Source organism: Salvelinus sp. IW2-2015, unplaced genomic scaffold, assembly GCF_002910315.2.
Source record: "Salvelinus sp. IW2-2015 unplaced genomic scaffold, ASM291031v2 Un_scaffold4206, whole genome shotgun sequence".
In the NCBI taxonomy this organism is placed as follows: domain Eukaryota; kingdom Metazoa; phylum Chordata; class Actinopteri; order Salmoniformes; family Salmonidae; genus Salvelinus; species Salvelinus sp. IW2-2015.
The window spans coordinates 1-16310 of NW_019945477.1; the positions used below are offsets into that span (position 1 = coordinate 1).

The following is a 16310-nucleotide window of genomic DNA, read 5'->3' on the forward strand; positions in this document are numbered from 1 at the left end:
AGAAACATACGCCTCCAGCCACAACACCCCAGTGAACTTCCACTATCATACGCCCTGGCTTCTCCCGGTAACAAACAAACCCAACCCACGATGTACTGTATTTTTGTAACTAGGACCCACCACAACCCAGAACCTCCACATTCCTGTCTCCTGTAAACAACAACAAAAACAACCCACATGCTTACTAGTAACTCCACTAACAAACCCAGTGAACTCCACTTCCTGTCTCCTGTTAACAACAACAAATCCACATTTACTAGACTCCAACCACAACCCAGTGAACTCCACTTCCTGCTCCTGTAACAACAACAACCACATGTGTACTAGACTCCACCACAACCCAGTGAACTCCACTTCCTGTCTCCTGCTAACAACAACAACCCACATGTTGACTAGACTCGACAACAAACCCAGTGAAACCCTCTTCCTGTTCTCCTGTCTCCAGAGAGAAGAAGCCTCTTGGCTGGACCAACAGACATCTCCTGGCGACAGGGAGGAGCTACACGTGGAAGTGCTGGAGAACGTCCCTCTGATCCACACAACAACTTTGTGAGTGATGGGGGGGGGGGGAGGGGGACACCCTGGGAACTATGGAATTTGGTACTAGACTTTCATATGACTTCAGGTGCAGCCGCCGTGGTGGCCTGCTGCCACGTTTGGGTGGCCCATGCCCTCCCAGCCACCCATGGCTGCACCCCTGCCCCAGTCATAGAAAATCTGTAGCCACTGGGATCAGCCCAGAGCCAATCAGGAATATGTTTTTCCTCACAATAGGCGTTATTTACAACCAAAAAAATACCCCTCATGCTTATCGTTAGAGAAGATGAACATTAAAATTCTCTGGCAACAGCTCTGGTGACAATTCCTCATTAGAAGGCCAATTGCACACACTCTTTCCAATTTGAGACATCTTGAGATGGCTGTGTGACAAAACTGAATTTTTTAAAGATGCGCCTTTTGCTCCCCAGCACAAGTGCACCTGCTGTAATGATCATGCTGTATTAATTCACTTCTTGAGATGCCACACCTGTCAGGTGGAATGATTAATTGCAAAGGAAGATCTCCACTAATAGGATTGTAAAACATATTTTGCACAACATTTGAAAAGGAAATAAGCTTTTTTAGTGGTATGGACATTTCTGGATTATTATTTCAAACTCATAAACATGACCAACCACTTTTTACAATGTTGCGTTTTTATATTTTTGTCAGTGTTAGAAACTATGGAAAACTAGGAAATTAGACACCATCCAGCTAGACTGGAATGGGATGTTTACTGGGAATAAACCCACTGGAAAGACTAACTAGAGGACAAACGTCAAACAAGTGCAAGGTTCAGTCCATTTGTTGAGTGACCCTCGTGTGTGTTTCTGGCCGTGCTAAATAAACTGTTTGTTAGATCAACGAGTTTCATTTCACGAAGAAAAGACAACTATATACATCCAATGCCTCAATGATGGGAACACCTGCATTCACAATTGGCACAGCATTTACTGTAGTTACACGAGCAGAAAGATAGAGAGCAGAAAGAGTAAGAGGCAGAAAGAGAGAGCAGAAAGAGGAGAGGCAGACAAGAGGAGGAGCAGAAATAAAGCAGATAGAGGAAGAGCAGATAGAGAAGAGGCAAGAGACGAGGAGAGGCAATAGAGAAGGCCAGATGAGAGAGCAATAGAGGAAGCAGATAGAGAGAAGGCAGAGGAAAAATCTTTTTAGCATGGACATCGCCTTGAGGGCTTCCACCATTTTTTTAAATAGCAACTGGGTTGCTAATCCTATGGTTGGATTCCCATATGATCGGATGTAGCATTGCCTTCTTCAAAGTGGGATTGCCTTTTGTTTTTATAAAGTCTTAACTATATCACTGCCATCTAGTGCCAACAATACATTTTATGACAATTGTTCAGGAGCCAGCACAGTGGCGCGTAAATAAAAATCCATTTAACTTACACTTTGTTTCAACACAATAGAAGAAAGAAAAATGGACCTACTTAAAAATGGAGAGCCTCAATGCCACAGAGAATAGAACCACTCATCTTTGTATACTCTGTTGTATCCTTAAAGGCTTCTTAGATTTACGACTCATGAGACTTAAAGACGGCTTAGTATAATTGTAACTTAGAATTACATTCTAATGCACCTGCCGCAACTACCTGAAGCTTTTCTAATCCATAGTTAATAGTAGCAGACATAGAAATAAGCTACGATAGCGGAAGCAAACCCCCCGTTCTTGAGCAATACTGCCATCTATTGGTCAACATAAATATACAGGTTACATACAATCTCATAGATGGACAGAGAAGCGTACAACCCACTTTTCCCTAATGTTCCTTCCTAACTGTCCTCTCTATCTGTTCTGTCTGACTTCCCCAGTAGAAGACGGTTTTTTACGTGCCTTCTGCGATTTTGCCGGAAGCTTCTGTTCCAGGGGTTCCATGTCAGACGTTGATATAAGTTTCCACCAGCGGTCAAGCACAGAGGTGCCGCTCATGTGTGCAAACTACGACCAAGCTTAGAGTGACCGTTAAACCATCGGATCATCAAATTAATCAATTCCACCAGCAGATATACTCTCAGTTGTGTTGTCAACTAACAACCAGACTAGAGTGACAGTTAACATCGCAATCAAATTAATCAATCACCAGCCTTACTCATGTGTGCAACCTACGACCAGCTAGAGTGAAGTTAAAAATCGAACATCAATCAAATAAATCAATTCCACCGTTCTCATGATGTCTGTCAAATCCACGACCAGCAGAGTGAGTTAATCGAATCAATCAAATTAATCAAATTCCAACCAGACCGCGTTCTCAGCGTGTGTCAAACTACGACCAGACACACCTAGAGTGAGTTTACCCCCCAGATCCAACATTACGAACAATTCCCACCAAGCGTCTCACTCATAGATGTGTCAACTTACAACGACCAATGCTAGGAGATGAACAATTCCACGACAATCAACATAATTCAACACAGTCACCAGACGTTCTCATCAAGCATAGTGTCAACTACGACCAGCTAGACGTGAGTTATCGACAATCAAAGTAAATCAAATTTCACCAGCAGTTACTCATGTGTGTACAAACTACGACCCACTAGATGAGTTACATCGATCAATCAAATTAATCAATTCCACCAAATGGCTCTATGTGTCAACACGACCAGTCGATAACGTGAGTTTCAGATCCAATCAAATTAATCTTCAACTTCACCAAGCGTTCTCATGATGTGTCAACATACACGACACAGCATAGAGTGAAGTTAACGATACATCAAATTAATCAATCTCCACACGCGTTCTCGATGTGTTCAAACTACGACCATCTAGATGAGTATATCGATCCGTCAACAATTAATCAATCTCACCAGCGTTCATGTGTGTCACTTACGACCAGCTAGAGTGAGTTAACGATTCGACGTATCAAATTAAATCAATTCAACTCATTGGGATAAGGCGCGATGGCATGTAAAACTTGATGTTGTAAGTAATCTTGGTTTGCACGCAAGTGTTGTTTTTCCTTGTTTGAAGACGCACGATAGCTTACATGTCCCGAACGGACGTTACTACCTGTCCCCGAAGAACGACGTTAGCAGTGACTTGCCCCGAGACGACGTTAGCGTGACCTGTCCCCGAGACGGACTTAGCTGACCTGTCCCCGAGACGACGTTACGGACCTGTCCCCGAGACGGACGTTAGCGTACCTGTCCCCGAAGACGACTATAGCTGACCTTCCCGAGATCGGACGTCTAGCGTGACCTGTCCCCGAGACGGGACGTCTAGCGACCTGTCCCGAGACGACTTAGCGTGAAACCTGTCCCCGAAGACGACTTAGCGTGACCTGTCCCCGAGACGGACTTAGCTCGACCTTCCCCAGACGACGTTAGCGGACCTGTCCCCGAGACGACGACTTAGCGTGACCTCGTCCCCGAGACGACGTTAGCGTACTTCCCCAGACGGACGTTTACTGACCTGTCCCCAGACGGACGTTAGCGTACCTGTCCCCGAACGGACGTAGCTGTACCTGCCCCGAGACGACGTTAGCGTGACCTCTCCACCAGACGACGTTACGTGAACCTGTCCCCGAGACGACGTTACGGACCTTCCCCGAGACGACGTTAGCGTGACCTGTCCCGAGTACGGAACGTTACCCCGTGACCTCCCCGAGACGACTATAGCGTGACCTGTCCCCGAGACGCGGACTTAGCGTGACCTGTCCCCGAGACGGAACGTTAGCTAACCTATCCCCAGACGACGTTAGCGCTGACCTGTCCCCGAGACGACGTATACTGACCTGTCCCCGAGTACGGACGTTAGCGACCTGTCGCCGAGACGACGTAGCCTACCTGTCCCCGATGACGACGTTAGCGGTGACCTGCTCCCCAGAGCGACGTTAGCGTGACCTGTCGCCAGACGACTTAGCTGACCGTCCCGAGATCGGACTGTAGCGTGACCTGCGCGCCGAACGACGTTAGCGTGAACCTGTCCCCGAACGACGTTACGTACCTTCCCGAGAACGACTTAGGCTTACCTGATCTCTACAGGTGTCCCAGTTTCTAACCTGTAGTTGATCTCTACTGGTGTCCCAGGTCTAACCTGTATTTTGGATCTCTAAACTGTGTCCAGTTCTAAACCTTATTTGGGTCTCTCCTGCAAGTTTGTTGCTGGTGTCCAATGTCTTGAGCACCACCCATCACCCCAGGAGGGAGCGTGTCATCAGAGGCACCACCCCCGGTCCGAGGCCTACCGTCACTAGCCCCCGTCCGACCCACCGGGTGCGTCTTCACAGCTGTGCCTTTGATCCGTTCTCACCTCGGCACAGTGAAGGAAAGGAGACGAGAGAGGAAGCCATTTTTTAAGACTACTAAACACGACTTGATCTTCTGCTATCTCTTGCTAGATTCATGAGACTGGAATCTCTGCTTAGGGCTTGCCACATGTCCCAGTGAGATAACCACCCTGTCCCTCGACTTAACCGCTATCTGAAGCCAGTTCCTGTTCCCCGTCCCCATCCATCCCCCCCAGAGTTCAAACCCCATCCTCCACTGACCACTAACCACTCTCTGACCCCCAGTCCCTGTGCCACGCCAGTGTGTCCCCCGTCCAAGTCCATCCCCACCCCCAGAATTTCAGCCCGGAGAAGAGGACCACAGGAACCAGTTGGACAGAGAGATCGCTCGTCCTCCGCCTCCCAACGTCCACATCAACACCATCGAACCCGTCAACATAGACGTGAGTCCAACATCCCCCTTTATCTGTGTGTGTGATTAGCTCAGACAGTCCCCCTGCTGGAGACAAGTAGATCTGCTAATGGAGTCTGTGTGTGTGATTAGCTCAGACAGTTCCCCCTGCTGCGACGAGACAAGTAGTACTGCTAATGTAGTCTGTGTGTGTGATTAGCTCAGACAGTCCCCCTGCTGGAGACAAGTAGTACTGCTAATGTAGTCTGTGTGCGTGATTAGCTCAGACAGTCCCCCTGCTGGAGACAAGTAGTACTGCTAATGTAGAATGTGTGTGTGATTAGCTCAGACAGTCCCCCTGCTGGAGACAAGTAGTACTGCTATTGTAGAATGTGTATGTGCCAGCACTAGTGAAAGGCTTCTAGTGAAGGGGGTGCTCGTCTGGGTCAAGTCGTGTACTGTAATGCTTGGCCAAATACCACATAGTAATCATACTTTTATTTATTTAACTAGGCAAGTCAGTTATGAACAAATTCTTATTTACAATGACGGCCTACCACCGGCCAAACCCGGACGACTCTGGGCCGATTGTGCGCCGCCCTATGGGACTCCCGATCACGGACGGTTGTGATACAGCCTGGAATCGAACCAGGGTGTCTGTAGTGACGCCTCTAGCACTGAGATGTAATGCCTTTAGACCGCTGCGCCACTCGGGAGCCCCTTAAAGAGGAACTGACAGCGTTTTTAGCAACGTGAAATCTTATTAAAATCATTTAATTTACACCCCAGGAAGAATATTACCTTTTATGGTAATTTCAACTTTTTATAAATTCATAGAATTTTTGGGGCATTTGTAAAAATTCTATAGCAATGTAGAGTGGGAAAGTGGCCTTGCGTTTGGACAATTAATAGACACTGCAGTACATAAAACATCTGTCTCATCCAGGACCAGAGTCTATGCAGACCGGTGCACCAGTAGCCAATCAGAACTACAGTAGGCCTTTATACAAACAAGCCATTTGCACAGAGGCCTGCCATCATTCACTATGAACTGGACTGTGTTTACAGGCAGTAGGGCCTGCCATCATTCACTATGCACTGGACTGTGTTTACAGGAAGTAGGGCCTGTCATCATTCACTGTTGTGGTCGACGTCTAGTTAACATTGTGGGTTGTTGTTGTTACAGGAGACAGGAAGAGGAGATCCACTGGGGTTTGGTCGAGTCTAGTACACACATTGGGTTGTTGTGTTTACGGAAGACAGGAAGTGGAGTTCACTGGGTGTGGTGGAGTCTAGATACACAATGGGGTTTGTTGTGTTACAGGAACAGGAAGTGGGTTCACTGGGTTTGTGGTGGAGTCGTACACATGTGGGTTGTTGTTGTTACAGGAGACAGGAATTGTGAAAGTTCACTGGGTTGTGGTGGGAGTCTAGACACTATGTGGGTGTTGTGTTACAGAGACAGGAAGTGGAAGATTCACTGGGTTGTGGTGGAAGTCTAGTACACATGGGTTGTTGTTGTTACAGGAGACAGGAAGTGGAGTTCACTGGGTGGTGGTGGGAGTCTAGACACATGTTGGGTTGTTGTTGTTACAGAGACAGGAGGAAGTGGAGTTCACGGGTTGTGGTTGGAGTCTAGTACACATGGGTTGTTGTTGTGTGTTACAAGGACGACAGGAAAGTGGATGTTCACTGGTTGTGGTGAGTCTAGTACATCATGTGGGTTGTGTTGTTGTTACAGGACGACAGGAAGTGAGTTCATCTGGGTTGTGGTGGAGTCTATGTACCACATGTGGGTTGTTGTTTGTATAGAGGGACAGGAAGTGGAGTTCACTTGGGTTGTGGTGGAGTCTAACAAACATGTGGGTTGTTGTTGTTACAGGAGACAGGAAGGTGGAGTTCACTGGGTTGTGGTGGAGTCTAGTACAACATGTCGGTTGTTGTTGTTACAGGAGACAGGAAGTGGATTCACTGGGTTTGGTGGGAGTCTAGTACGCATGTGGTGTTTTGTACAGGAGCAGGAAGTGGAGTTTCACTGTTTGTGGTGGAGGTCTAGTACACATTGGGTTGTTGTTGTTACAGGAGACAGAAGTGGAGTTCACTGGGTTGTTGGTGGAGGTCTAGTACACAGATGGGGTTGTTGTGTTACAGGAGACAGGAAGAGGAGTTCAGGGTTGTGGTGGAGTCTAGTACACATGTGGTTGTTGTTGTTACAGGAGACAGGAAGTGGAATTCACTGGGTTGTGGTGGTAGTCCTGAGTAACACCAGTGGGTTGTTGTTGGGGGGGGTTGTACAGGAAGACAGGAAGTTGGAGTTCCACTGGGTTGTGTGGAGTCTAGTACACATGTGGGTGTGTGTTGTTACAGGAGAACAGGAAAGTGGAGTTCACTGGGTTTGGTGGAGTCTAGTACACATCGTGGGTTGTTTTGTTGTTTACAGGAGACAGGAAGTGGAGTTCACTGGGTTTGTGGTGGAGTTCTAGTACACATGTGGTTTGTTGTTACAGCAAGACAGGAAGTGGAGTTCACTGGGTTGTTGGTGGAGTCTAGTAACACTGTGGGGTGTTGTTGTTACAGGGAGAACAGGAAGTGGAGTTTCACTGGGTGTGGTCGAGTCTAGTACACATGTGGGTTGTTGTTGTTACAGGAGACAGGAAGTGGAGTTTCACTGGGTTGTGGTGGAGTCTAGTACACATGGTGGGTTGTTGTTGTTACAGAGACAGGAAGTGGATTCACTGGTTTGTGTGGAGTCTAGTAACACTGTGGGTTGTTGTTTGTTACAGGAGACAGGAAGAGGAGTTCACTGGGTTTGTGGTGGAGTTCTAGTAACATGTGGGTTGTTGTGTTGTTACAGGAGACAGGAAGTGGAGTTCATGGTTGTGGTGAGTCCTAGTACATCATGTGGGTTGTTGTTGTTACGGGAGACAGGAAGAGGAGTTCACTGGGTTTGTGGGGAGTCTAGTACACATGTGGTTGTTGTTGTTACAGGAGACAGGAAGTGGGTTCACTGGGTTGTGGTGGAGTCTAGTACATCATGTGGGTTGTGTTGCTTACAGGAGACAGGAAGAGGAGTTTCACTGGGTTGTGGTGGAGTCTAGTAAACATGTGGGTTGTTTTGTTAACAGGAGACAGGAAGAGGTGTTCACTGGGTTGTGGTCGAGTCTAGTACACAGTGGGTTTTGTTGTTGTTTACAGGAGACAGGAAGTGGAGTTCACTGGGTTGTGGTGGAGTCTAGTACACATGTGGGTTGTTCGTTGTTACAGGAGACAGAAGTGGAGTTCACTGTGTTTGGTGGAGTCTAGTACACATTGGGTTGTTGTTGCTTAACAGGAGACAGGAAGTGGAAGTTCACTGGGTTGTGGTCGAGGTTCCTAAGTACACATGTGGATTGTTGTTGTAAAAGAGAGAATTGCTGTTCTCAATGATTTTTAACCTTTGTTCAACATAGAGTAAATAAAATAACAACAGAATTGTGCTGAGTGTGTGACTGTACATTGACCCTTACTGTGTGATGTTACAATGACCCCTTACGTGTGTGCATCCCTTACGGTGTGACTGACTTGACCCCTTACGGTTGTGACTGTACAATTTGACCCCTTACTGTGGAGTGTATACCCTTATGTGGAACGAAATGACCTTATAACTGGTTCTCCACTGTGCTGAACGATTACAAGTGTGTACAGGACCATCAATTGACAGAATGTGGAATATGAAAATAAATGTTATCATTTGGCCAACGTATAGTGTGTTGTGTTGTGTGTGTAGTTGTGTGTGTGTGTGTGTGTGTGTTGTGGTGTGTCTTACCCATCCTGTATCCTGTACAGCACAGCACGTCAAGGGATTAAGTTCCCCCATCGATTAAAGCCTTTCTTCAAGAGTCTCTGACTCATGCACAGCGGGCTGGACCTGGGGACAGACAGAGGAACCAACAGTTTAGTTTCAGGGACTGAACAGCAGGTATAGACACCAATTAACAGTGAAGTTCCGAAGTTTACATACACCTTAACCAAATATATTTTAAACTCAGTTTCTCCACAAGTTCTTGACATTTAAATCCGAGTAAAAATTCCCCTGTCTTAGTCAGTTAGGATCAGGACTTTATTTATAATGTGAAATTCAGAATAGTAAGTAGAGAGAAATTATTTATTATCAGCTTTTATTTCCTTCATCACATTCCCAGTGGGTCAGAAGATTACATAACACTCAATTAGTATTTGGCTAAGCGTTGCCTTTAAATTTGTTTAACTTGGGTCAAAGGTTGTTGGTAGCCTTTCACAATGCTTCCCAACAATAATTTGTGAGTGAATTTTGGCCCATTCCCCTGACAGAGCTGGATAACTGAGTAGGTTGTAGGCCCTAAGCTCGAACACGCTTCTTCAGTTCTGCCCTACAAATTTTCGTATAGGACTGATGGTCAGGCCTTATGTGAATGGCCACTCAATACCTTTGATCTTCTGTCCTTAAGCCATTTTGCCACAATTTGGAAGTATGCTTGGGGACATGTCCATTTGAAGACCCATTTGCGACCAAGCTTGTACCTTCCTGACTGATGTCGTTGAGATGTTGCTTTCATATATCGCACATCATTTTCACTGCCTCTGTATGCCATCTATTTTGTGAAGTGCACCAGTCCCTCCTGCGCAAAGCACCCCAAAAACAAAACATGATCGCTGCCCCACCCCCGTGCTTCACGGTTGGGATGGTGTTCTTCGCTGCCAAGCCTCTTCCCTTTTTTCCTACCAAACATAACGGGTTGGTCATTATGTCCAAACAGTTCCATTTTTGTTTCATCAGCCAAGATTGACATTTCTCCCAAAAAGTACAATATTTTCCTCCATGTGTAGCCTGACCTTTTTTAATGGCGTTTTGGAGCGGTGGCTTTTCCTGCGGAGGCGGCCTTTCCAGATTTATGTCGATATAGGACTCATTTTACTGTGGATATTAGATACATTTCTACCCGTTTCCTCCAGCATCTTCAACAAGGTCCTTTGCTGTTGTTTCTGGGATTGATTTGCACCTTTTCGCACCAAAGTACGTTCATCTCTAGGGACAGACACGTCTCCTTCCTGAGCGGTATGACAGTTGCGTGTCCCCATGTGTTATACTTGCGTAACTTTGTTTGTACAGATGAACCCGTGGTACCTTCAAGCTTTGCAATTGCTCCCAAGGATGAAGTCAGACTGTGAGAATCTGGCTTGAATTATTTTTATTTTCCATGATGTCAAGCAAGAGTTTGAAGGTGGCTTGAAATAGCATCCACAGGTACACCTCATTTGAACTCAAATTAATGTTAATGTAGCCTATCAGAAGCTTTTAAAGCCATCAACATAATTTTTCTGGAATTTTACAAGCTTTAAAAGGGCAACAGTAACTTAAGTGTATGTAAACTTCTCTGACCACTGGAATGGTGATACAGTGAAATTATAAGTTAAAATAACGGTCCTGTGAAAAATTTGTTGGAAAAATTCTGTGATGTCCCTAAGATCGACTTGCCAAAACTATAGTTTGTAAACAGAAATGTGTGGACGTGGTTGAAAAACGAGTGTTAAATGACTCCATCCTAAGTGTAATTAAACCTCAACTGTACATAGGTCTATATCATGGTCCCAATATGTAATCATTTGACGCAAATACCCGCAACGGCCAAAACTTGGTTGAATCAAACATTGTTTTCCAACGTTATTTCAACCCCCCGAAATATGAGGGATTGAATGTTGCCTGACATGGGAAAACTGATTGGATTGTAAAATGTTGTCCAAGAAATATCTCCCCCCACCTAACTTTAAATTAAAATGACTTTAAAACATTTTTTATTTCACATTGAATTCACGTTAGTTGACAAACTCAACAGAAGTAAATCCAAACTAGACCGTTTGAAACTGACGTCTAACGCTCCGTGCGATGTGATTCGGCTCATTTCTTTGAAGTGGATAAGTATATTTCCGATGGTGGTAGAGATGTTGAAAACCGTCCAGAAAGGCTGGAACCTTTACAATGCAAGAACATACCAACTGGTCCTGAAACAGAAGACACCAACCGTCCTAAACAGAAGACACCACCGGTACTAAACGGACAAGACACCACCGGTCCTAAACGGAAGATACCAACCGGTCAAACGGAAGATACCACCGGTCATAAACGGGAAATACCACCTGGTCCTAAACGAAGATACCACCGGTCACAAACGGAAGATCCTACGGTCCCTAAAACGGAAAGACACCACCGGTCCCTACGGAAGAATACCGCCGGTCCTAAACGGAAGAATACCGCCGGTCCGCTAAACGGAAAGATACCCGCCGGTGCTAAACGGAAGATGCCGACGTCCTAAATCAGAAGACGCCGCCGGTCCTAAACAGAAGATGCCGCCGGTCCTAAACCGAAGACGCCGCCGGTTCCTAAACCGAAGAACGCCGCGGTCCTAAACCTGAAGACGCCGCCGCCTAACCGAAAGAACGCCGCCGGTCCTAAACCGAAAGACGCCGCCGGTCCTAAACGGGAAGATACCGCCGGTCTAACGAAGTGATACTCGCCGGTCCTAAAACGAAGATTGCCGCCAGGTCCCCTAAAACCGAAGAGCCGCCGGTCCTAAACGAAAAGACGCCGCGGTCCTAAAACCGAAGACGCCGCCGGTCCAAACGGAAGGTACCGCCGGTCCCTTAAACGGAAGATGCCACCGGTCCTAAACGGAAGACCCACCCGGTCCCTAAACCGGAAGACGCCACCGGTCCCTAAACGGAAGGTACCACCGGTCCCTAAACGGAAGAACCCACGGTCCCCTAAACGGAAACGCCACCGGCCTAAAACGGAAGAACGCACCAGGTCCTAATACGGAAGAACGCCACCGGGTCCTAAACGGAAAGCGCCACCGGTCCTAAACGGAAGACGCCGCCGGTCCTAAACGGAAGACGGCCCGGGCCGGTCCTAAACGGAAGACGCCGCCGGTCCTAAACAGAAGATGCCGCCGGTCCTGAAACTCGAAGACGCCGCCGGTCTAAACGGAAGACGCAGCCGGTCCGTAAACCGAAGACGCCGCCGTCCTAAACCGAAAAACGCCACGGTCCTAAACGGAAGTAACCACCGGTCCTAAACGGAAGGTGCCACCGGTCCCTAAACGACGACACCACCGGTCCTAAACCGGAAGAACGCCACCGGTCCTAAACGAAGGTACCACCGGTCCTAAACGGAAGGTGCCACCTCCTAAAAACGGAAGACGCCCACCGGTCCTAAACGGAAGACGCCACCTGGTCCCTAACGGAAGACGCCACCGGTCCTAAACGGAAGACGCCACCGTCCTAAACGGAAGACGCCACCAGGTCCCTAACGGAAGAAGCGCCACCCGGTCCAAACGGAAGACGCCACCGGTCACTAAACGGGAAGACGCCACCGGTCCTAAACGGAAGACGCCCACCGGTCCTAAACGGTAGAAGCCACCGGTCCTAACGGAAGACGCCACCGGTCCTGAAGACGGAAGACGCCACCGGCCCTAACGGACAGACGCACGTCTAAACGGAAGACGCACGGGTCCTAAACGGAAGACCGCCACCGGTCCTAACGGAAGACGCCACCGGGTCCTAAACGGAAGACGCCACCGTCCTAAACGAAGACGCCACCGGGTCCCTAAACGCGAAGACCCACCGGGGTCCTAAAACGGAAGACGCCACCGGTCCTAAACGGAAGGTACAACTGGCCCTAAACGGAAAGGTACCCACTGGCCTAAACGAAAGGGTTGTGTTGGTTATCTGTATATGAAAATCAGCCTAAAAACAAGCTTTGATAACAGCTTATAAAAATAAACGAATACATGTCAACTCCCTATTGAATAATATGCAATTTCACGCTTGTACTGTGAAATAAGACCCGCCGGTCGAATCTTGCCGGATTTAACCCGTTTAAATAAAGTAAAATAGTGGCAAGTAAAGCGAGTATTGAAACCGTTCAAATACAATATTGTTGAATGACCAGTGGACAGACACTCCTCTGCATTGAGTTCCAATCGTCATGTTGAAGTGGAATGGCGATAGAGGAGTAAGGCCACAGCACTACAGTAGAGAACAAGCGCTACTTCTAACCAAAGCACAAGACTGGGCGTCCCCAAATCACCTGATGTCATCAAGAGCTTTGCTTATTACTGTCCCAATGAGCAAGATAGCATCGCAACCCTAAAGTCTGTAAGCCTAAATAGCCTTGCATCACAACCCCTAGTCCTGTAGCTAATTAGGCCTAGCATCACAACCTAAAGTCCTGTAGCGTTATAGCCTAGCATAACAACCCTAAGTCTGTAGCTAATGGTCCTCGCATCACAACCCTAAGTCCTGTAAGCTAAATAGCCTAGCATCAAACCCTAAGTCCTGAAAGCTAATAGCTAGCATCACAACCCTAAGTCCTGTATGCTAATGCCTAAGCATCATAACAACCCCTAACTACTGTAGACTAATAGCCTAGCAATCACAACCCTAAGTCCTGTAGCTAAATTAGCCTAGCATCAATCACCTAACTCCTGTAGGCTATAGGCCTAGCTACCACAACCCTAAGTCCTGCTAGCTTAATAGCCTAGCATCACCGAACCTAAAGTCCATGTTAGCTAATAGACCTAGCCATGCAACAACCCTAATCCGTGTAGCTAATAGGCTACGCATCACAACCCTAAGTCCTGTAGCTAATAGCCTAGCATCACAAAACCCTAAAGTCCTGTAGCTGAACTAGCCTATCGCATCACAACCCTATAGTCCTGTAAGCTAAAACCTAAAGCATCACACACCTAAAGTCCTGTAGCGTAATAGCCAGCATCACAACCCTAAGTCCTGTACTAATAGCCAGCAACACAAACCCTAAAGTCCTTTAGCTAATAGCCTAGCATCACAACCCTAAGTCCTGTAGCTAATAGCCTAGCAATCACAACCCTAAGTCCTGTAGGCTAATAGCCTAGGCATCACAACCCTAAAGTCCCTGTAGCTAATAGCCTTGCAAATCACAACCCTAAGTCCTGTAGCTGAGTCATCTGTCCTTTAAGCTACACACGCCCATATGTGTACATAACACTAAACTGAAGACTACAAAACAGAACGGAAACTAAAATGTAGATAATTCAAACCGACCTCCGCCGGTGTTGGAAATTATGCAAAAGACTGTGGTTTTTAAACTGACGTGTCCATATCGATGAAGAAATTGATCAACGCAATGAAGAGTGAAAGCAATTACAGCGGTAGAGAGATGCTGCCACCCTGCACCGCAAGGCCCAGGCATCTCTCCCTAACATTGTCTATAGCATCAATACAGGCCAACTCTCCCTAACTATTGTCTAATATCCCTACCCAAGTACAGGACCAACTCTCCCCTAACTATTTGTCTAATATCACCAATACGGACAACTTCTCCTAACTATTGTCTAAGTATCATCAAACAGGAACAGGACATTCTCTCCTAACTAGTTGTCCTAATATAATCAATTACAGGAGCAGGACACTCTCCCTAACTATTGTCTAAATATCAGTCAATACGGACAGGAACATTCTCTCCCTAACTATTTGTCTAATACATCAATACAGGATAGGCCATCTCTCCTAACTATTGTCTAATATCAACCAATACAGGACAAGGACAAACTCTCCCCTAACTATTATCTAATTTCCACCATACAAGGACAGGCCATCTCACCCTAACTATGTCTAATATCATCAATACAGGACAGGACAACTCTCCTACTATTGTCTAAATATCATCCAAAAACAGGAAGGAACTCTCCCTAAAACTATTGTCTATAATCATAATACAGGACAGGACAACTCTCCCTAATATCTGTCCCTTAAATAGCATCAATACAGGACAGGCCATCTCTCCTAACTATTATCTTAATTTCCACCAATACAGGACAGGACATCCTCCCTAACTATTGTCTAATATCAACCAATACAGGACCAGGCCTCTCACCCTAACATTGTCTAAATAGCATCAATACACGGACAGAGCCAATCTCACCCTATAAACTATTGCTAATATCACCAATACAGGACAGGACATCCCTCCTAACTATTGTCTAATATCCGCCAATACGGACAGCGAACATCTCTCCCTTAACTATTAATCTAATGAGCATCAATACAGGACAGGACATCTCTCCCTAAACTATTGGTCTAATATCACCAATACAGGACAACTCTCCTAACTATTGTCTAATTATCGCCATTACAGGACAGGACCGATCTCCCCTAGACTATTATCTAATAAGATCAATACAGGAACAGGACATCTCCTCCCTAACTATTATCTAATAGCATCAATACAGGACAGGACATTATCCCTAACTGATTGTCTAATACTCACCAATACAGACAACTCCTCCCTAAAACAATTGCCTAAATATCGATCAAGTACAGACAGGCCATCCTCTCCCTAAACTAGTATATATATATCACCAATACAGGACAGGACATCTCTCCCTGAACTATTGTCCTAATATCACCAATACAGGACAGGACATCTCTCCCTAACTAATTGTCTAATAGCATCAATACAGGACGCCATCTCACCCTAATATTGTCTAATACATCAATACAGGACAGGCCATCTCTCCCTAACTATTGTCCCTAATAGCATCAATATCAGACAGGCCATCTCTCCCTATACTATTGTCCTAATAGCATCAAAATACAGACAGGCACTCTCCCTAACTATTATCTAATTTCAACCAATAACATGGAACAGGACATCTGCTCCCTACACTATTGGTCTTAATATCGCCAATACAGGACACGAACATCTCTCGCCTAATCTATTGTCTAATATCACCAATACAGGACCACTCTCCCTAACTATTGTCTAATATCATAATACAGGACAGGACAACTCTCCTAACTATTGTCTAAAATATCGACCTAATACAGGACTCTTCTCCCTAACTAATTGTCTAACTAGCATCAAAAACAGGCAACTCTCCCTAACTATTGTCTAATATCACCAATACAGGAACAGGCCATCTCTCCCTAAACTTTATCTAATTTCACCAATACAGACAGGACATCTCTCCTAACTATTATCACATTTCACCAATACAGGAACAACTCTCCCTAACTATTGTCTAAATATCACCAATACAGGACAGGCCATCTCTCCCTAAACTATTATCTAATTTTCACCA

At 46.1% G+C, this 16310-nt stretch overlaps 1 protein-coding gene and 1 long non-coding RNA gene across 2 annotated transcripts in view; one reads left to right on the forward strand and one right to left on the reverse strand.

Annotated features, from left to right (window-relative positions):
• The first annotated feature begins 5086 nt into the window (after positions 1 to 5086).
• Positions 5087 to 16310, forward strand: part of LOC139026251 (uncharacterized) — a 31650-nt gene continuing 20426 nt past the window's right edge. Inside the window, exon 1 of the long non-coding RNA XR_011477999.1 lies at positions 5087 to 5227. This is a non-coding gene — a long non-coding RNA (uncharacterized lncRNA). The remainder of the gene's footprint in view (positions 5228 to 16310) is intronic.
• The window catches only part of LOC112077022 (serine/threonine-protein kinase B-raf), a 15999-nt gene continuing 11736 nt past the window's right edge, over positions 12048 to 16310 (reverse strand). The window contains exon 4 of the mRNA XM_070441536.1: positions 12048 to 12167. Within this exon, the coding sequence (XP_070297637.1) occupies positions 12048 to 12167 (120 nt within the window). The remainder of the gene's footprint in view (positions 12168 to 16310) is intronic.